General features: G+C 49.3%; 1 protein-coding gene across 1 annotated transcript in view; it reads left to right on the forward strand.

Moving 5' to 3' along the window:
• The first annotated feature begins 1,261 nt into the window (after positions 1-1,261).
• Positions 1,262-14,537, forward strand: part of NXN (nucleoredoxin) — a 66,306-nt gene continuing 53,030 nt past the window's right edge. The window contains exon 1 of the mRNA XM_035139959.2: positions 1,262-1,796. Within this exon, the coding sequence (XP_034995850.1) occupies positions 1,362-1,796 (435 nt within the window). The 5' untranslated portion in view covers positions 1,262-1,361. The remainder of the gene's footprint in view (positions 1,797-14,537) is intronic.

Below are 14,537 nucleotides of genomic sequence, written 5' to 3' on the forward strand. Positions count from 1 at the left end.
CATCTTCTCCTTTGTAAAAGTGTGATGCGCACTCTTGTCAAAACACCACGTGTGCTGGTGGCACTGTAGAGATAATGTACTTTGGACATGCTCAAGGGCACACAGTTCCCAAGTAAAACCTTCCAAGATGTTGCAGGTCTGAGGCCTCCCTCTAATAAAGGTCCAGAGAAAGCGAGGGGGAACTCAATCTGTACATGCTCAGGAGCACTATTGTTAGGTCTGAGTCAAGCAGCAACACCATAAAATTGGCCTTGCTTTATAGCACCATTCATGGGAGTGGCTCTGGCAGGCCTCTGCCCCTAACACCTTACAGATCTACATTTGGATACATACAATGAGTGTTTTCAAATGGTTTTCAGGCGTTTCAAAAATTCTGGCCCTTCTTTTTTTTACAAGTGAGTTTCAAAAGCCTGAAATAAATATTACCACGCTCACTTTCCTGAGAGGAAGTCCCCTTGGCCACAGTAGGACTTATCTCCCGAGTAGACCTGCAAAAGAGGCTCGGCCTCTAAGGGGGGCTACAATCCCCGGCGCGTGCTTTCCTCTGGAGTAAGTCCTGAGCTGCTCCCGAGTAGACATGTAAACAGACATGCAACAATCCCGCGGCACGCTTTCCCCGGGAGTAAGTCCAATGGAACATCAGACCATTTGCTCTCGAGAAAACAAGCAGAGAGTAGATCGCGCCCTACAACCCTCAAGTGCGCCTTCCCGGGAGTTTTAGTCCCATAACCACCACACCATTTGCTCCCGCGTAGGCACTAGGAAAGTGGGGGAGCATCGCGCCCTACAACCCCACGGCGCGCTTTCCCGAGGGTACACCCAACACGCGCAAACACGCGAAAGAGAGAGAATCGCGCCCAACAAACCCACTGCCGCGCTTTACCAGCGAAGGCGGGAAAGCAAATTCCCAAAGGAGCATCCTGCCATTTACTCCCGAGTAGACACACACAAAGAGAGCGAGCGAGCGAGCGAGCGCCAGCCTCGCGCGCTACTCTAACCATCCCCAGGGCGCGCGATCTCATTCGGGAGGTGCCCAGGCGCGCTTACTCCCAAGCAGACCGAGGATCGGGACCGGTCCCAGAAAAGCGGGGCAGCCAGCGGGAAGAGGGAGACAGGAGAGGAGAGGAGAACAGCACAGAGGGAGACGGAGAGGGTCTCTCCCGCGCGCAGCCCGGGGCTGCTGGGGGCGGCGTCTGCGCGGCGTCTGGGGGCGGGTCGCGGGCCGGCGAGCGCCACGCGGGGAAGGCGAGGCGGGCCGGGCCGGGAGCGCCCGCTGGCGGCCGCGGCTGCCTGGCTCGGTGTGGCTGAGCTCGGCCGGCTGGCTGGCGGCGGCGGCGGGAGCTGCGTGGGGCTCGGCGGGGATGTCTTCGTCGCCGTGCGCTGCTGCCGCCGCGGCGCCACTGGCCGAGCTGCTGGGCGAGGCGCTAGCGGCGCCCGACGGCTCGGCGGTGCCCGTGGCCTCGCTGCTGGCGCGGGGCGTCTCTCTCGTGGGGCTCTACTTCGGATACTGTGGCGCCGGCAGCAGCGCAGCCGGAGCAGCCGCCGCCGGAGTGGCAGGAGCCGGAGCCGGGCCGGGCGCGCAGCTGGCCGCTAGCTTGGCCGCCTTCTACGCGCGCTTCCAGCCGGCCCGAGGCGAAGCCGGAGCCGGAGCCGGAGCCGGAGCGGCGCCCGAGCAGCAGCGGCAGCAGCGCCTGGAGATCGTCTTCGTGTCGGCCGAGCAGGATCAGCAGCGCTGGCAAGAAGCCACGCGGGCCATGCCGTGGCTGGCGCTCCCCTTCGCCGACAAGCGCCGGAAGGTGGGCGCTGCGCGGGTCGGCGGGGAACGTGGGAAGCGGGAGACACGCGTCTTGGGGAAGAGAGGGGGGTGGGTGGCAGCAGGCCACGTCTCTCTCTCTCTCTCTCTCTCTCTCTCTCTCTCTCTCTCTCTCTCTCTCTCTCTCTCTCTCTCTCTCTCTCTCTCTCTGGGAAGCGTCCATGATGGCCCGGACCCTCCTTCCCAACCGCACACCCGTGCGCCCCTCTCCAAAAAACGGTGTTTGGAGAGGCCGACTTGGGGGACCATCGCCGTGGCCTCTGGGCGCCGAGAACCACTGTCCCGATATTTCGTAGGCAGAGAGAACTCCGCTTAAGCGCTTTTTCTGTACGTAACACAATGCTGCCTGTGCGTGTTCACTCCGAAGTAAGCCCCGTGGAGTTGGGAGGAGCTTTGCTCCGAAGTAAGCGCAGCGTAGCCCGAAAAGGGAGCGCGTAACGGGCATTACTTTTCTACCAAAACTAGTCCTTCACCGCCCCCCGCCCCGCCACTTTGCAACAAAAATTTTTGCAGCCTCGTCTGTAAGCATGCGTTTACTTCTGAAACAAATCCTGTTGCTTTGAACGCGGTTTACTCTCGGGTAGATGCGAGGCTGGGGTGGGGTTGCTGCCGTAAAAGGAATCCATGGTAAAGCAGGCGGTGGGGAGAAGAATCCAAAAATCAAAGCAGAGAAATACCGCAATCCTATCCATGTGTCTCTTTATCTGTTGAACTTGCAGTGTTTGGCACACATCTTTTTATTTTAGCAGGAGTTTTAAGTTTTCTTATTTGTTTTGTGGCTCATTTTAAACTGGCTTTGTTTTTACTGTATCTTGTGGCAACCTTAGCTTAGACATCACCTCTTGGAGAAGAAGCACAGAAAGGGTCAAAAGGTAGCTATTAATTACATCTACTTGTACTCAGAAGTAAACCCCATGAGTTCAGTGGGGTTTACTACCAGGCAATTGGGTGTAGTAACTTGGGTGTAGTTGAAATAAATGGGGTTTTCTGTGCGGGGTGAATGGGTTGTAAATCACCATTTCGGATCTGCTGTAATTCAGGGACCCCCAAATCTTAGCCTTGGTATTGCAAAGAGACCCAGAAAAAAATCCCCCACCCCAAATTTCCTCCTCTGACCAAAAATCCTGTCTTTAAATAATTTGCTGAAGGCTCCACCGTCCCCGAAATCTTCTATTCCTATTCCAGCTGTGTTAATCCAGATTTAATTCCGGTTTTTTATTCCGGTTTTAGTGAAACGGATAAGGATGTTTGGCTGTTGCAAGGAGCTGGCGTAAACCGCCCAACCCTGCCTTGCTCCATAATTTTTCAATTCTTTAAGCATCTTATTTTGGGTGGGAGAGATCTACTGGTTGGCCCTCTCCTGTTCTGTTGGGGATGCTCCACATCAAATTCAGAAGACTGGATTTGGGTCCCCGTGCCCTGCAGCGAGAGCAGGAAATCTTTACATTTTGCAATAATTTCCAGAGAATCCTCTGAAAGAATATTTATTGGGTTGTATATGGACTGTCTGTCCCCGTATTGTAGGGGGCCGGGGGAAGACTTCCTTAAAATAAAATCTATGCAACGCCACACACAGATAATTTTGTTCCACAGATGGAAGGAAAATATTTCATTTTTTAAAAACCTGTTAAAAATGCATGTAATTCATTCCAATTCTCCACTCACCCCCTTTTTTTAAAAAAAAACCCTAGGCCTTCTCTTTGATGCAAGGCCTTTGGGTGACATTACAGCAGCTAGCTGTTTTCTACCTGGGAAATTTGGACCAGCTTTTGATTCTGATTTTAAAAATTAGTTGCGCACACCCTTTTTGGGGTGGTGGTGTTTGATTATGTGCATTTAAAAGAAAATTACCATTCATGGTGGAATTGCACCAGCGGGAACTGGCAGTCCTTAATCTGGAAGTAAAATCCACTGCAAAGGTGACACCTCCACCCTGGGTGCTTGCTGACCTCCTAAGCCTTTTGGACTGCGACTCCCATGATCCCCAGCTGATCCCCTGGGGGATGATGGGAGTTGTGGTCCAAAAGGTCTGGAGGGTACCAGTTGGGCATTGCTTTCGGATTGAGGAACTTGGCTTTGTAAGGCACAGTTTAAAGTGGCGAAAGGATTGTTCCTTGCTTGCTAGAACAAAAGACCTTTTAAGTTTACAGCAGTGTCTAAAATATTTATGAATGATGCCAAATAATATAAAAAAATTCAAAAGTTACATAAGAAATTAATAATAATAATAATAATAATAATTTATTATTTATTCCCCAGCCACTCTGGGTGGCTTCCAACAGAATATTAAAAATATAATCGAACATTAAAAATTTGCCTTCAGATGTCTTTTAAAAGTCAGAGAGTTGTTTGTTTCCTTGACATCTGATGGGAGGGCATTCCACAGGGCGAGTGCTGCAACCGAGAAGGCCCTCTGCCTGGTTCCCTGTAACCTCACTTCTCGCAGGGAGGGAACTGCCAGAAGGCCCTCAGCGCTGGAGCTCAGTGTCCGGGCAGAACGATGGGGGAGGAGACGCTCCTTCAGGTATACAGGACCGAGGCCGTTTAGGGCTTCAAAGGTCAGCACCAACACTTTGAATTGTGCTCAGAAATGTACAGGTGTTATGTTGTCTCGGCGGCCGCTCCCAGTCACCAGTCTGGCTGCCGCATTCTGGATTAGTTGCAGTTTCTGGGTCACCTTCAAAGGTAGCCCCAGGAAGAGCGCGTTGCAGTAGTCCAAGCTGGAGATGACTAGAGCATGAACCACAATATACATCACCGATTTTAAAACACTTCTTTCTCATTAAACCAGCCTTTGATTTTGAACCATGAGGACTAGATCCTTGGCTTTCTTTTTAGGTGAGGCGTTGTAGCTGAGTGGTTTGCAGAAGGTCTCTGCTTCGATTCCCATCTGAAACCCTGGACAGCCATTGCCGGCCAGTGTACCAGGCATGTCCAAAGTCCGTTTCTGTGGCCTAATCTGGCCCGCCGGTCAGTTTAATCTGGCCCCTGTGGCAGTTTATTTCCTGGGGGTAAAATACTAAAAAAAAAACACTCAACAACTTCAACCCTAAAAAAAGCTCAAGACTTCTTTGGTAAGCCCAGGCATCCCCAAACTTTGGCCCTCCAGATGTTTTAGACTACAATCCCCATCATCCCTGACCACTGGTCCTGTTAGCTAGGGATCATGGGAGTTGTAGGCCAAAACATCTGGAGGGCTGCAGTTTGGGGATGCCTGGGTTGGCCCTTTGGTCAGCCCTCACGGCCCTTCACTTCATCCAATCTGGCCCTCTTTGAAAAAAGTTTGGACACCACTGGTAGACGATACTGAGCTGGTCTGGCCCTGTAAAAGGCAGCTCCGTGTCTTCCTAGGATTGCATCCTTAAGGCAGCCACAGAGTTTGCAAGCGCCCTGACTCGGGGGCCTGGCATACTTGCAGATCTGTGCAAATGAATGCAACATCATCTGTAAATGTTAATACATAGATTGTGGAGTAAGTCAAGATGCACAAAGCGGTTTTCTAATTTGCATGGGTACCCTGGCTTGGGACGAAAAAAAACCTAAATATTGGGTCTGTGCAGTGTAAGGAGGAGTAACAGCTAGTGAGCCATATTTCTCTGCTGGCTTCCTATGTAAATAGCAAGCAGTGGGGAACCTGTGGCATTGGACTCCAGCTCCCATCAGCCCCAGCCAGCATGCCCAACGGTCATGGATAATGGGTGTTGTAGTCCAGCAACATTTGGAAGCCCACAGGTTCCCTGGCATGCAGGGTCAGTGGTGAGAAAACGATATGTGACGAAAAGTACCTAAACCAGAAGGGAGTGATTCACATCTGCAGTGGGAAGGATGTTCCCAAGTCCTGGTCACACCTGGGCCTGGATTTTCACTCTGGCCTGGGTGGCAAGGAAGTTTGCTGCTTCCGGGCAGCCAGGAATCATTACGGGAATGAATTCCCTTCGTTTCTCTGTCCTGATGACTGACGCAGGAATGCTTAGCAGGCAGGCGATGAAAATCCAGCAGATTTCTCTGTAAGGCTGCTAGATCTTCATTTTACTTCATTTTATGTAACTTGCATCACTCAAGGTGGTACCAAAACAGTATTTTAGGTAAAAAAAATGGCCCCTCGTTTGCAGTGCTTTCCCCCCCTGGAAAAATAGGTGGAAGAACTCACCACGAAGTATGTTTGCTTCTTTATTGCGGGCCCAGTCGCAGCGCTGCCACACACCCTCCCCCCTCCAGGGCAGTGGCTGAATGTAAAATGTGATTAATAAATAGGGTTGCCAGACTCAATAGAGGGCAGGACTTCTGTGCCTTTAATTGCCCTGCTCTCTTTTGAGTCTGGAAACCTTAAAGAGAAACCAGCAGACCCTTTGCTTGGAAATTAAACAAAGGGTCTGCTGGTTTCTCCTGAAGGTTTCCAGACTTGGAAGAGAGCAGGGCAATTAAAGGCACAGAAGTCCTGTCTATTGAGTCTGGCAACCCTAATAATAAACTCAAGCAGACAATGATGTTGATCAGAAATGGCCACAGCTTTATTGATTACAGATACAGGTGGATTTTTGGCTCAGGCATTGGGTATATATCCGTTCCAGCCCCCCGAGACAAAAAAGAAAAAATTAAAAGGTAAGGGAACTTAGTCCGCCTGAGTTTGTATTTGTTTGTGAATCTCTAGCTTGGCCGATCCGAAAGACGTGAGCGGATTTGATGCAGCTGAGTTTGGGCATGATCTTGAAAAGGGAGCGGCTGTGTCGGACTAAGAATTATCACACCTTTCTTTATATTGCATAACCCACTGCAGAGTTTATTCAAGTCGCTCCCCTGGCTTCCCAGACTATCAAGCATTGACGGCTCTCCTCGTTGCACCATGAGGCCTAGGTCCTTGCCTTTTTCTTTACAAATAGAAGCTCAGATTCTCAGGGTCCCACATCCTGTATCCCGTGCCGTATGTTGGTCTGTTAATGTGAAGAAAACAGGTGTGTTACACCTGGCCCGGTCTGCTTGCAACCCAGCCATCTTTGGAAACGGGCATACAGATCCCAAATTCTTACCTAACTGATGCTTTTTATAGCAGGACCTCCTTGTAAGGTGAAGCTTTATGAAGGCCAAGGGCCGCATTCCCTTCTGGGCAAGTTCCTGGGGGCCACATGCCCATGGTCGGCAGGGCCAGAGGGAAAAGGGGGCAGAGTAACAATTTTTTGTCCACTTGGCTAGTTTTTACACTCAAACACTCCCCCCCCCAAAAAAAATCCTCTTTGCAGGCTAGCAAAAGGCAAGATCAGAGTTCAAGGAGATTTTTCAGCCCGGCAAAAACACGCAGTGAGGCTGCGAATGAGAGGCAGTGAGCGAATCAGAGGAGGGTTCGAAGGGCCAGATAGAAAAGTCTAGGGGGGCCGCATTGATTAAGCATTGATACCATTGTGCGGTAAGTAGTTCACTGTGCAACAAAGTGCTTCAGGTGGTCCCTGCCAGTCACTGAGTGGCTTCTTATAAATGGCAAATATGTCAGAAATGCGTTTTGGGATTGGAAGGAATTGAGCGGTGTGTGGGATTTCGAAGGGTTTGATGTCCGCCAGAAATCTCTTTTCTGGATGTTAGTTGGTTCACGGGGAGGGAACAAAACTGTGTTTGAAACAGGGACTCGGGTCTCCTAAAACACTGGCACGACTCAGAAGTGACCTGAGCATGTTTGAGATCAATGTGGAGCGTCCCAAATTTTATTTTTTCAAACAGGAGGGATATATTTTTCTCTTCCACCCCGACATTGAAGGGGGCGGGGCGCTTTTGGGTGGAAGGATGATGAGATTCTAAAAATGAACTGCCCCCCCCCCGCCCTCAAAAGGTGTTTGGATGCCACAGTCTCAATTTTGAAGCGAAAGTTCTGCCAGAGCTTAGAAATGGGGAAATCAGTGGCGTGTGATGCTGGGCGTGAACCCCAGAGGACAAAAGAAGACGTGCGGGGAAATTGCCCAATTTTCAGGTGTGTGCAGGTGTGTGCTGCAGAGCTGTGGTATTGCAGGTCTAAGACGTGTGCTTTGATTGCAGAAGGTTCAAGCCACAGCATTGGGAGATTTGTTTATTTTCAATAAATTTCATTAGAAATTAGAAATCCACAACTAAAACGTTAATCTAGATAAAGACACAGATCCAGAGGAAAGGAAGAAGGAGAGAAAGAAAAAAGAAGGGGGAAAGAGAGAGAAAGAGGTAGAGACAGGTGAAACTCGGTGGAATATCGTCGAAAAGTGCATTTATTTCAGTAACGCAACTTTTTATTTTTTATTTTTCTTTTAATTTTTACAAATGCTTTCTTTTGGAAATTCCACAGTAATAAAACAAATAGTTACTATAATACAAAAATAAACATTGCTATTACATTCCATTTATAATAGGCCTGCCTAACGACAAATAATTACAATTACAACAAATCAAGGCTTGACATATCTTGCTTTGCATGTCATGCATCTATCTCACATATTGGTTTCACCTTTTCAGTTGCATTACTGAAATAAATGCACTTTTCGACGATATTGTAATTTTCCGAGTTTCACCTGTAAATAGATAAAGGATTAAGCGAGGAAAAAGGGAATAAAACGGGGGGGGGGGGGTTAATTTAAGAAACTAAAGAATTTCTGATTCTTTAGTCTGTCCTAGACAGGCTACTTTCTGGAAACCAACATTATCTTCAGCCTTCAAACCCAAGTGTCATTCATTCATTTTTTTTCCCCCACGTAAAAATTCATCAGGAGGTTTAAGACAGGCAGAAGAGAGCCCTTCTTCCCCACCGCTTGTAGTAAGACTGTGGAACTCACTCCCACAGGATACAGTGATGTCCAACTTAAAAGTGGATATTAGACAGATCAGGGGGAAATGGCTATTAATGGCTACCAGCCGGGATGGCTATGTTCTGCCTCCATAGTTACAGGCAGCAACACATCTGCATTCCAGTTGCTGAAAACTGCAGGCGGGGAGAGGGCTGCTGTGCTCAGGTCCTGATGGAGCGTTTCCTGCAGGCATCTGGGTGGTCACTGAGAACAGGATGCTGGGCTGGATGGACCCTGGCAGACTCCGCTTATATATTATACTAGCTGGCCCGGCCACGCGTTGCTGTGGGTCATCCCTGTGATTCCCCCCACCCTGTCCCGATCCATGACGTATTTCCACCTTACCTTTTCCACCAAGTTGCTCCGTACTGGCTGTCAGCTTGGAGGGCTTTAAAAGAGGGTGAGATTCACGGAGAAGAATACTATTGGTGGCCCCTCGCCATGATGGCTGCTCTCAGAGGCAGACTTGGGATTAGCTCAGTTGGTCGAGCATGAGACTCTTAATCTCAGGTTCATGGGTTCGAGCCCCACATGGGGCAAAAGATTCCTGTTTTGCAGGGCGTTGGCCTAGATGACCCTCGAGGTCCCTTCCAACTTTGGAATCCTATGATCTATGATCTTGTTCTGTGTCAATGCATTCCAGTAGCTGGGAATCACAAGTGAAGCGAGACTCTACATGCAGTTTCTCCAAGGATCTTGTCCTGTTCCCAAAAGGCCAGGGCTGCGGAAGAGCTCTGTGTCGCTCTGTGGGATTGCTAGCTTCCCTCGATCCAAGCCGAGGTTGGGAGTGTCGACAGTGTTGACCGATGTGCTTCCAACATGCTCCATGATGTCTTCGGAGGGTGCCTGCGTGGCGAGATCCCTGCTGGAGGAGTGTGTGTGCCGGCGTGCGGCTGGTTTTTTGCGACGGCAAAGAACAATTTTCTCCTTTTCCGATTCAGTTTGCAGCTAATCTGCTCTGAAAGCTGTCGGGCGGCTCAAAGCGGCGTCCTGCCGTGTTGTTCTATATTTTGCTTTTATTTCCTTTCCTCCCCACGGCACCTCCATGCGCTTGAGCGTCAAGAGAGGGCTGGACTCTGCATGTGGAATGGCAAGGAGCGTCTTCAGAAGAAGACGGGACTCGCACCAATCCGATGGGAGGATATGCTTGCTGGTTGGCTGCTTTGCGTCCGGCGGGAGTCTTGTATTTCTTCTTCTTCCCCAGAATGCGGGCGAGACTTGTGCAGGCCGGCAGGGCTGTGTTGGACGGTGCCCTTGCCAAATGGCCCAAAGCTCCGTGATGGGACACCTGCTTTGTCCCTATTCCATCTGCCCTTAATTCAGAACCACGAGGACTGGAAACCTGTTTTATCTTTATGGGGAAGAGCCATTGCTCAGTGGGAGAGCATTAGCATGCAGAAAGTCCCAGGATCAATTCCAGGTAGGGCTGGGAAACACTCCTTTCTTGAAACCCTGGAGAGACCCTGCCAGTCAGTGTAGACAATACAAAGGTAGGTAGGCCCTATGGGCTTACTCAGCAGGAGGCAGCTTCTTATGTCCCTATGTATATCTTCCTTTTCCTCTTCCTGGATGCAAGTGGAAGGTTAGGGGAAAGGTCCTGTAAGTCTGTAGGAAAAAGCTGGTTGGTGGAAGGCAGCAACTGGCTAGCGCCTGTGACGTCTCCAAGACCCCTTTCCGCCCCAGATTGTTGGAGCAGTTTTGCAATTCTTGGATGATCTCCCCACCCCCCTTTTCCCCTTTATAAATCTTTATAAATCTGTGCTCCTTTAGATAAATAAACTCCAATGAAAGTTAAAGTCACAAACCAGTAAATGTATGGATGGTGTTTGCTTAAAACAAAACAAATAAATTTAAACAACAATAGGGCAACCCACCGAGGCATGTAAGGAATTGCTAGAATGCGAAGGAGGCTGAAGGCGGGAGCGAAAAATCTGTTGCACGTTCTCTTCAAAGCTCAGGCTTTCGCCCTGAGCGCTGAATTCCTGGAAGCTTTGAGGGGCATGTTGTTGGTTGGCATCCTTGTGGGGCCAAACGGAGAAAATTTGGAGGGCCGCATTCAGCAGCCTGCCTGAAATCCACTGCCCTTCATTTCTGCTCTTTACCGGTAGTTAACACTGTTAAATATTTCCTGGTTGGCTCGGTTTCCCGAGCAATCGCTCCGTTAAGCCTTTTGCAACAAAACCCACATTGTCTTGTGGCCCCTTAAAGACTTGACAAATTTATTCTGGTGTAACGCAGGAAGGCTGCCTTACGCTGAGTCAGACCAATGGTCCACCTAGCTCAGTATTGTCTACACTGGCAGGCAGCAGCTCCTTAGGGTTTCAGGCAGGGGGACGTTCCCAGCCTGAGCTGGCAATGCCACTGGGGGTAGAGCCTGGGACCTTCTGTCGGTAAGGCAAGCGCTCTACCATAGAGCTGTGCCCCTTCTACTAAAAGTGAAGTTAGATTCTAGTCCTCATGATCCAACATCCTGTTCTCGCAGTGGCCAACCCGGGTGCCTCTTCTGGGAAGCCCAGTAGCAGGACCTGAGTGCCCTCCCTTTCTGTGGTTACCAGCAACATTCATTTTGCACCAGCAGCATTAATCTGTCCCGGCCAATTCCTTGCTACGAAGATGCTGCTGGTTCTAATATACCTGAAACCTCAATTTTTGTTGAAACCGTCTCAACCAGCTCTTGATGGGGAGGATATCCTGGCCTTGGAAATTGCAATTAAGCCACGTGGCATGCTAAAAAAAACAACAACCTTTGTCGCTGTTTGATCCACAAGCGACAGCAATGAAATCTTTTATGTCAGCTCACCTGTTTTAAAAGCCTTTCCAGTGAACTCTGTTCAGGCCCTGGAGAGCCTAATAAGTTTCCTTTATGAGGAATATCGAAAATTGAATCCTGGCCTGCCTTTGCTCCACGCGCCCCCTGAGTATTTTTAGGGAAGCGTTAGGAGTGGCTGCAAATTTTATATTTTGGTTCTGCTTTTTTCTATGAGAACATAGCACTTTTTTTAAATAAAAAAGTAAATAAATGATGGTGTCTTTAAGAAGGGGGAAAAGGGGTTGGGCAGGGGCTGGCATTCCCCAAAAGTTCAGTATTGTGGTTTGGATTTGTGTTCCTGCAGAGTGCTGAGTAATTTTGGAGGCGTGTGGGGATGTGGTTGTGCTTTGTAAGGACCTCTTAATCTGGGGATAACAGAGCTTCGCTTGTAAGCTTATAACTGGCAATTAACGTTGGGTGGATCAGGTTTCGAAACAGAAGGTTTATAAAAACCTGAAGGTTTGGCGCGCTCAGAGTTTGGGGAGGCAGGCTTGAAGTGTGCATCTGAGATCTGGATGGGGGAAATTAGGTGTGGTTTTTTTTAAAGAACCCAGATATCTGTTGTATGGATCTGCAATTTGAGGCCTCAGGACCAAATCCATCCCTCCTAACCGATAGCTTCCCAGTAGCATGACTGGGGGTCTCTGATTTTCTGCCTGCTTGACTTGCAGCTGAACTCTTGCGAAGCTCATGCTACTTGCCTGAATAAACCTGAGTGCTTGCAAAGAGTGCTGTTGTCTCGGCTGAGTGGCGCAGTCTGTGTACGTTCTATAAAGTACCTACCAAACCCAGGCATACAGTTGGTTTTTTAAAATATATTTGTTTCTGGATTGTCTTGCAGCTGACCCCTTGCAAAGCTCTCCTGGAATTAGTCTACGGAGGAGATGAGCTCTTGCAAGGAGTTCTGCTGCGCCGGCTTTTAATTCTTGATTTTAAAGTTGCAACTGAACTCTTGTAGGGGAGCTGCACTTTAGCAGAGGTGTCCCAGTTTGATTTGGTGGTTTGCCAGAACAAGACCTGAGCCCACAGGAAGCGATTTCTCATAGCCTTCAGTGAGTCAGACCATATATACTGAGTCAGACCATTGGTTCATTTTACTCCATGTTGCTTACACTGACAGGCAGTCTCTCGCCAGGATTTCAGGCAGGGGACATTCATGGCCTAATCTGAAAATTTGTCAGGATTGGACCCAAACTTTCTGCATGCGAAGCAGAACCACAAGCCTCCCCCATAGATCTGGGGGGGGGGGCTGGACTGGCACTACCCCTCCTCTACAGAAGGTTGCTAGGTGCTGATGCCCAACCTGGCGCAAGTTTCTAGGCAACTGCAGCATCTCTCCCCTGTCCTGTCAAACTGGCTGCCCCAGGCTGGTTATCTGAGCGGACTTTTAACGGTGGGAGGTAGTAGCTCCTCCCCTCCCCTTCAAATTAACTCATCTAATACCAGCTGTTGGACCCAGAGACACGACTTTTCTGGGCGATCTAGGAAAACCAGGAGCCAGGCCTAGTCGCTTTCCTCCAGATGTTGCACAGATGTTGTTCTGCTTAGTCAGAGAGAGAGAAGGCGATTATGATATTGCTGGCATATGGGGCCTGTTTATGGTTCCCTTAATACTCAGAAAGTGCTGGGTTGAAGCTGCCTCAAGCTTGCAAAATGAGTCCAGCTGAACTGCCCTGCCTCTTTCTAAAAGGTGCAAAGGGGTGGGGTGTGGGGGTAGACACTCAGGGTTATAGCCGGTGCTAGAAATTCACCAGGTGGACTTTGTGACTGGCGCGGGTCCAACTGCGACCATGTGGAGATCTCTGGATGCCGGGTTGGCGATGGACGTCTCCACCTGGCCCTCCAGCTTTCTTAACCAGGTAAGCAGATGGGCTTATTTATTGCATTTACAGTACCTATATCCCACCTTTCCCCTCAGGAGTTCATGGTTAATCCCTACAATGTCCCTGTGACTGACTCCAAGGTCACCCAGTGATTTTCCTGACCAAGTGGGGATTTAAACCCTGATAATTCCAACACTCTTAACCACTGAATCACACGGGCTTCCTAGAGTTCTTCTGCTCTATAAATTAAGTACAATTAATATGGGGAAAGCAAAATGCCCCTTAGAGAAGGATCTGAAATATATCCTTTGGCCCCTGTGAGAACAGGAGGCAGGACTAGATGGGCCGCTGGCCTGATCCAGCAGGGCTTTCGTGATATTCTTATTGATTGGTTTGAATTTTGTGCATCTCTTTTCACATTGCCGAGTTGCTTTTTATAAATGTGTTTTTAAAACATTGCTTTTGCATGTGGACGAGGGCCTTAAATTCAAATCTCTTCTCTCTTCCCCGTCCCCCCCCTTGCCACATGCTTTAGCCTGTTAGTTTTAGGTTGACACATGCACATGCACACACACACACACACACACACACACACACACACACACACACACACCCTTTGTGGTGTTGTGTTGTAAGCATCTGTGGTGGAAAGGAATGCCAATCCTCCTTCCTGCCTGCGAAGGGAACAGATTCCAAATGTGTTTAGCACTAACGTGAGGCAGGGGATTAAAATTCTCCTGCGGCTCAGCAGAAATGCAGCCTCCTTTATTTTGCACTGAGCTTTTGCACTGGAGAAAAACACAGCTGATCGTAGAATTGTGGCGTTGGGAGGAAACGAGGTGCGTGCTTGTTCGCAAATGGGGGAATATGGCCCTCCGTACCTCTCTGCCTGGCCCTTGGGCCTCTCTCCAGGCCACACCTTCTGCCCCCAAAGGCACAGGCCTTGCCCTGGCCCCTGCTGGAGTGTTTCTGCCTGGCTGGAAATGTATCCCTGAGCTCTGATAGTGCCTCTTGCTTGAGAGTCGTGTGTGTGTGTGTGTGTGTGTGGTCACTAGCCTACTGCAAAATGATAAAATTAAACATTTGTTGCTCCATCCACTTTTGTCTCTGGCCCTGCCCACTCCTGACATGTGGCCCTGGAGAGGTTTCCCAGAAGGCAATGTGGCCCTTGGACTGAAAATGGTTCCCTACTTCTGATAGATACATACAACCCCCCCCAAAAAAGATCAGAGATTAGGGATGTTGTTTGCATCAGTTGAAGGAAATTTTAAAGGATGAAATTTGATGGGTTCTTA

The sequence above is a fragment of the Zootoca vivipara genome, chromosome 15 (genome assembly GCF_963506605.1).
Source record: "Zootoca vivipara chromosome 15, rZooViv1.1, whole genome shotgun sequence".
Classification (NCBI taxonomy): Eukaryota; Metazoa; Chordata; class Lepidosauria; order Squamata; family Lacertidae; genus Zootoca; species Zootoca vivipara.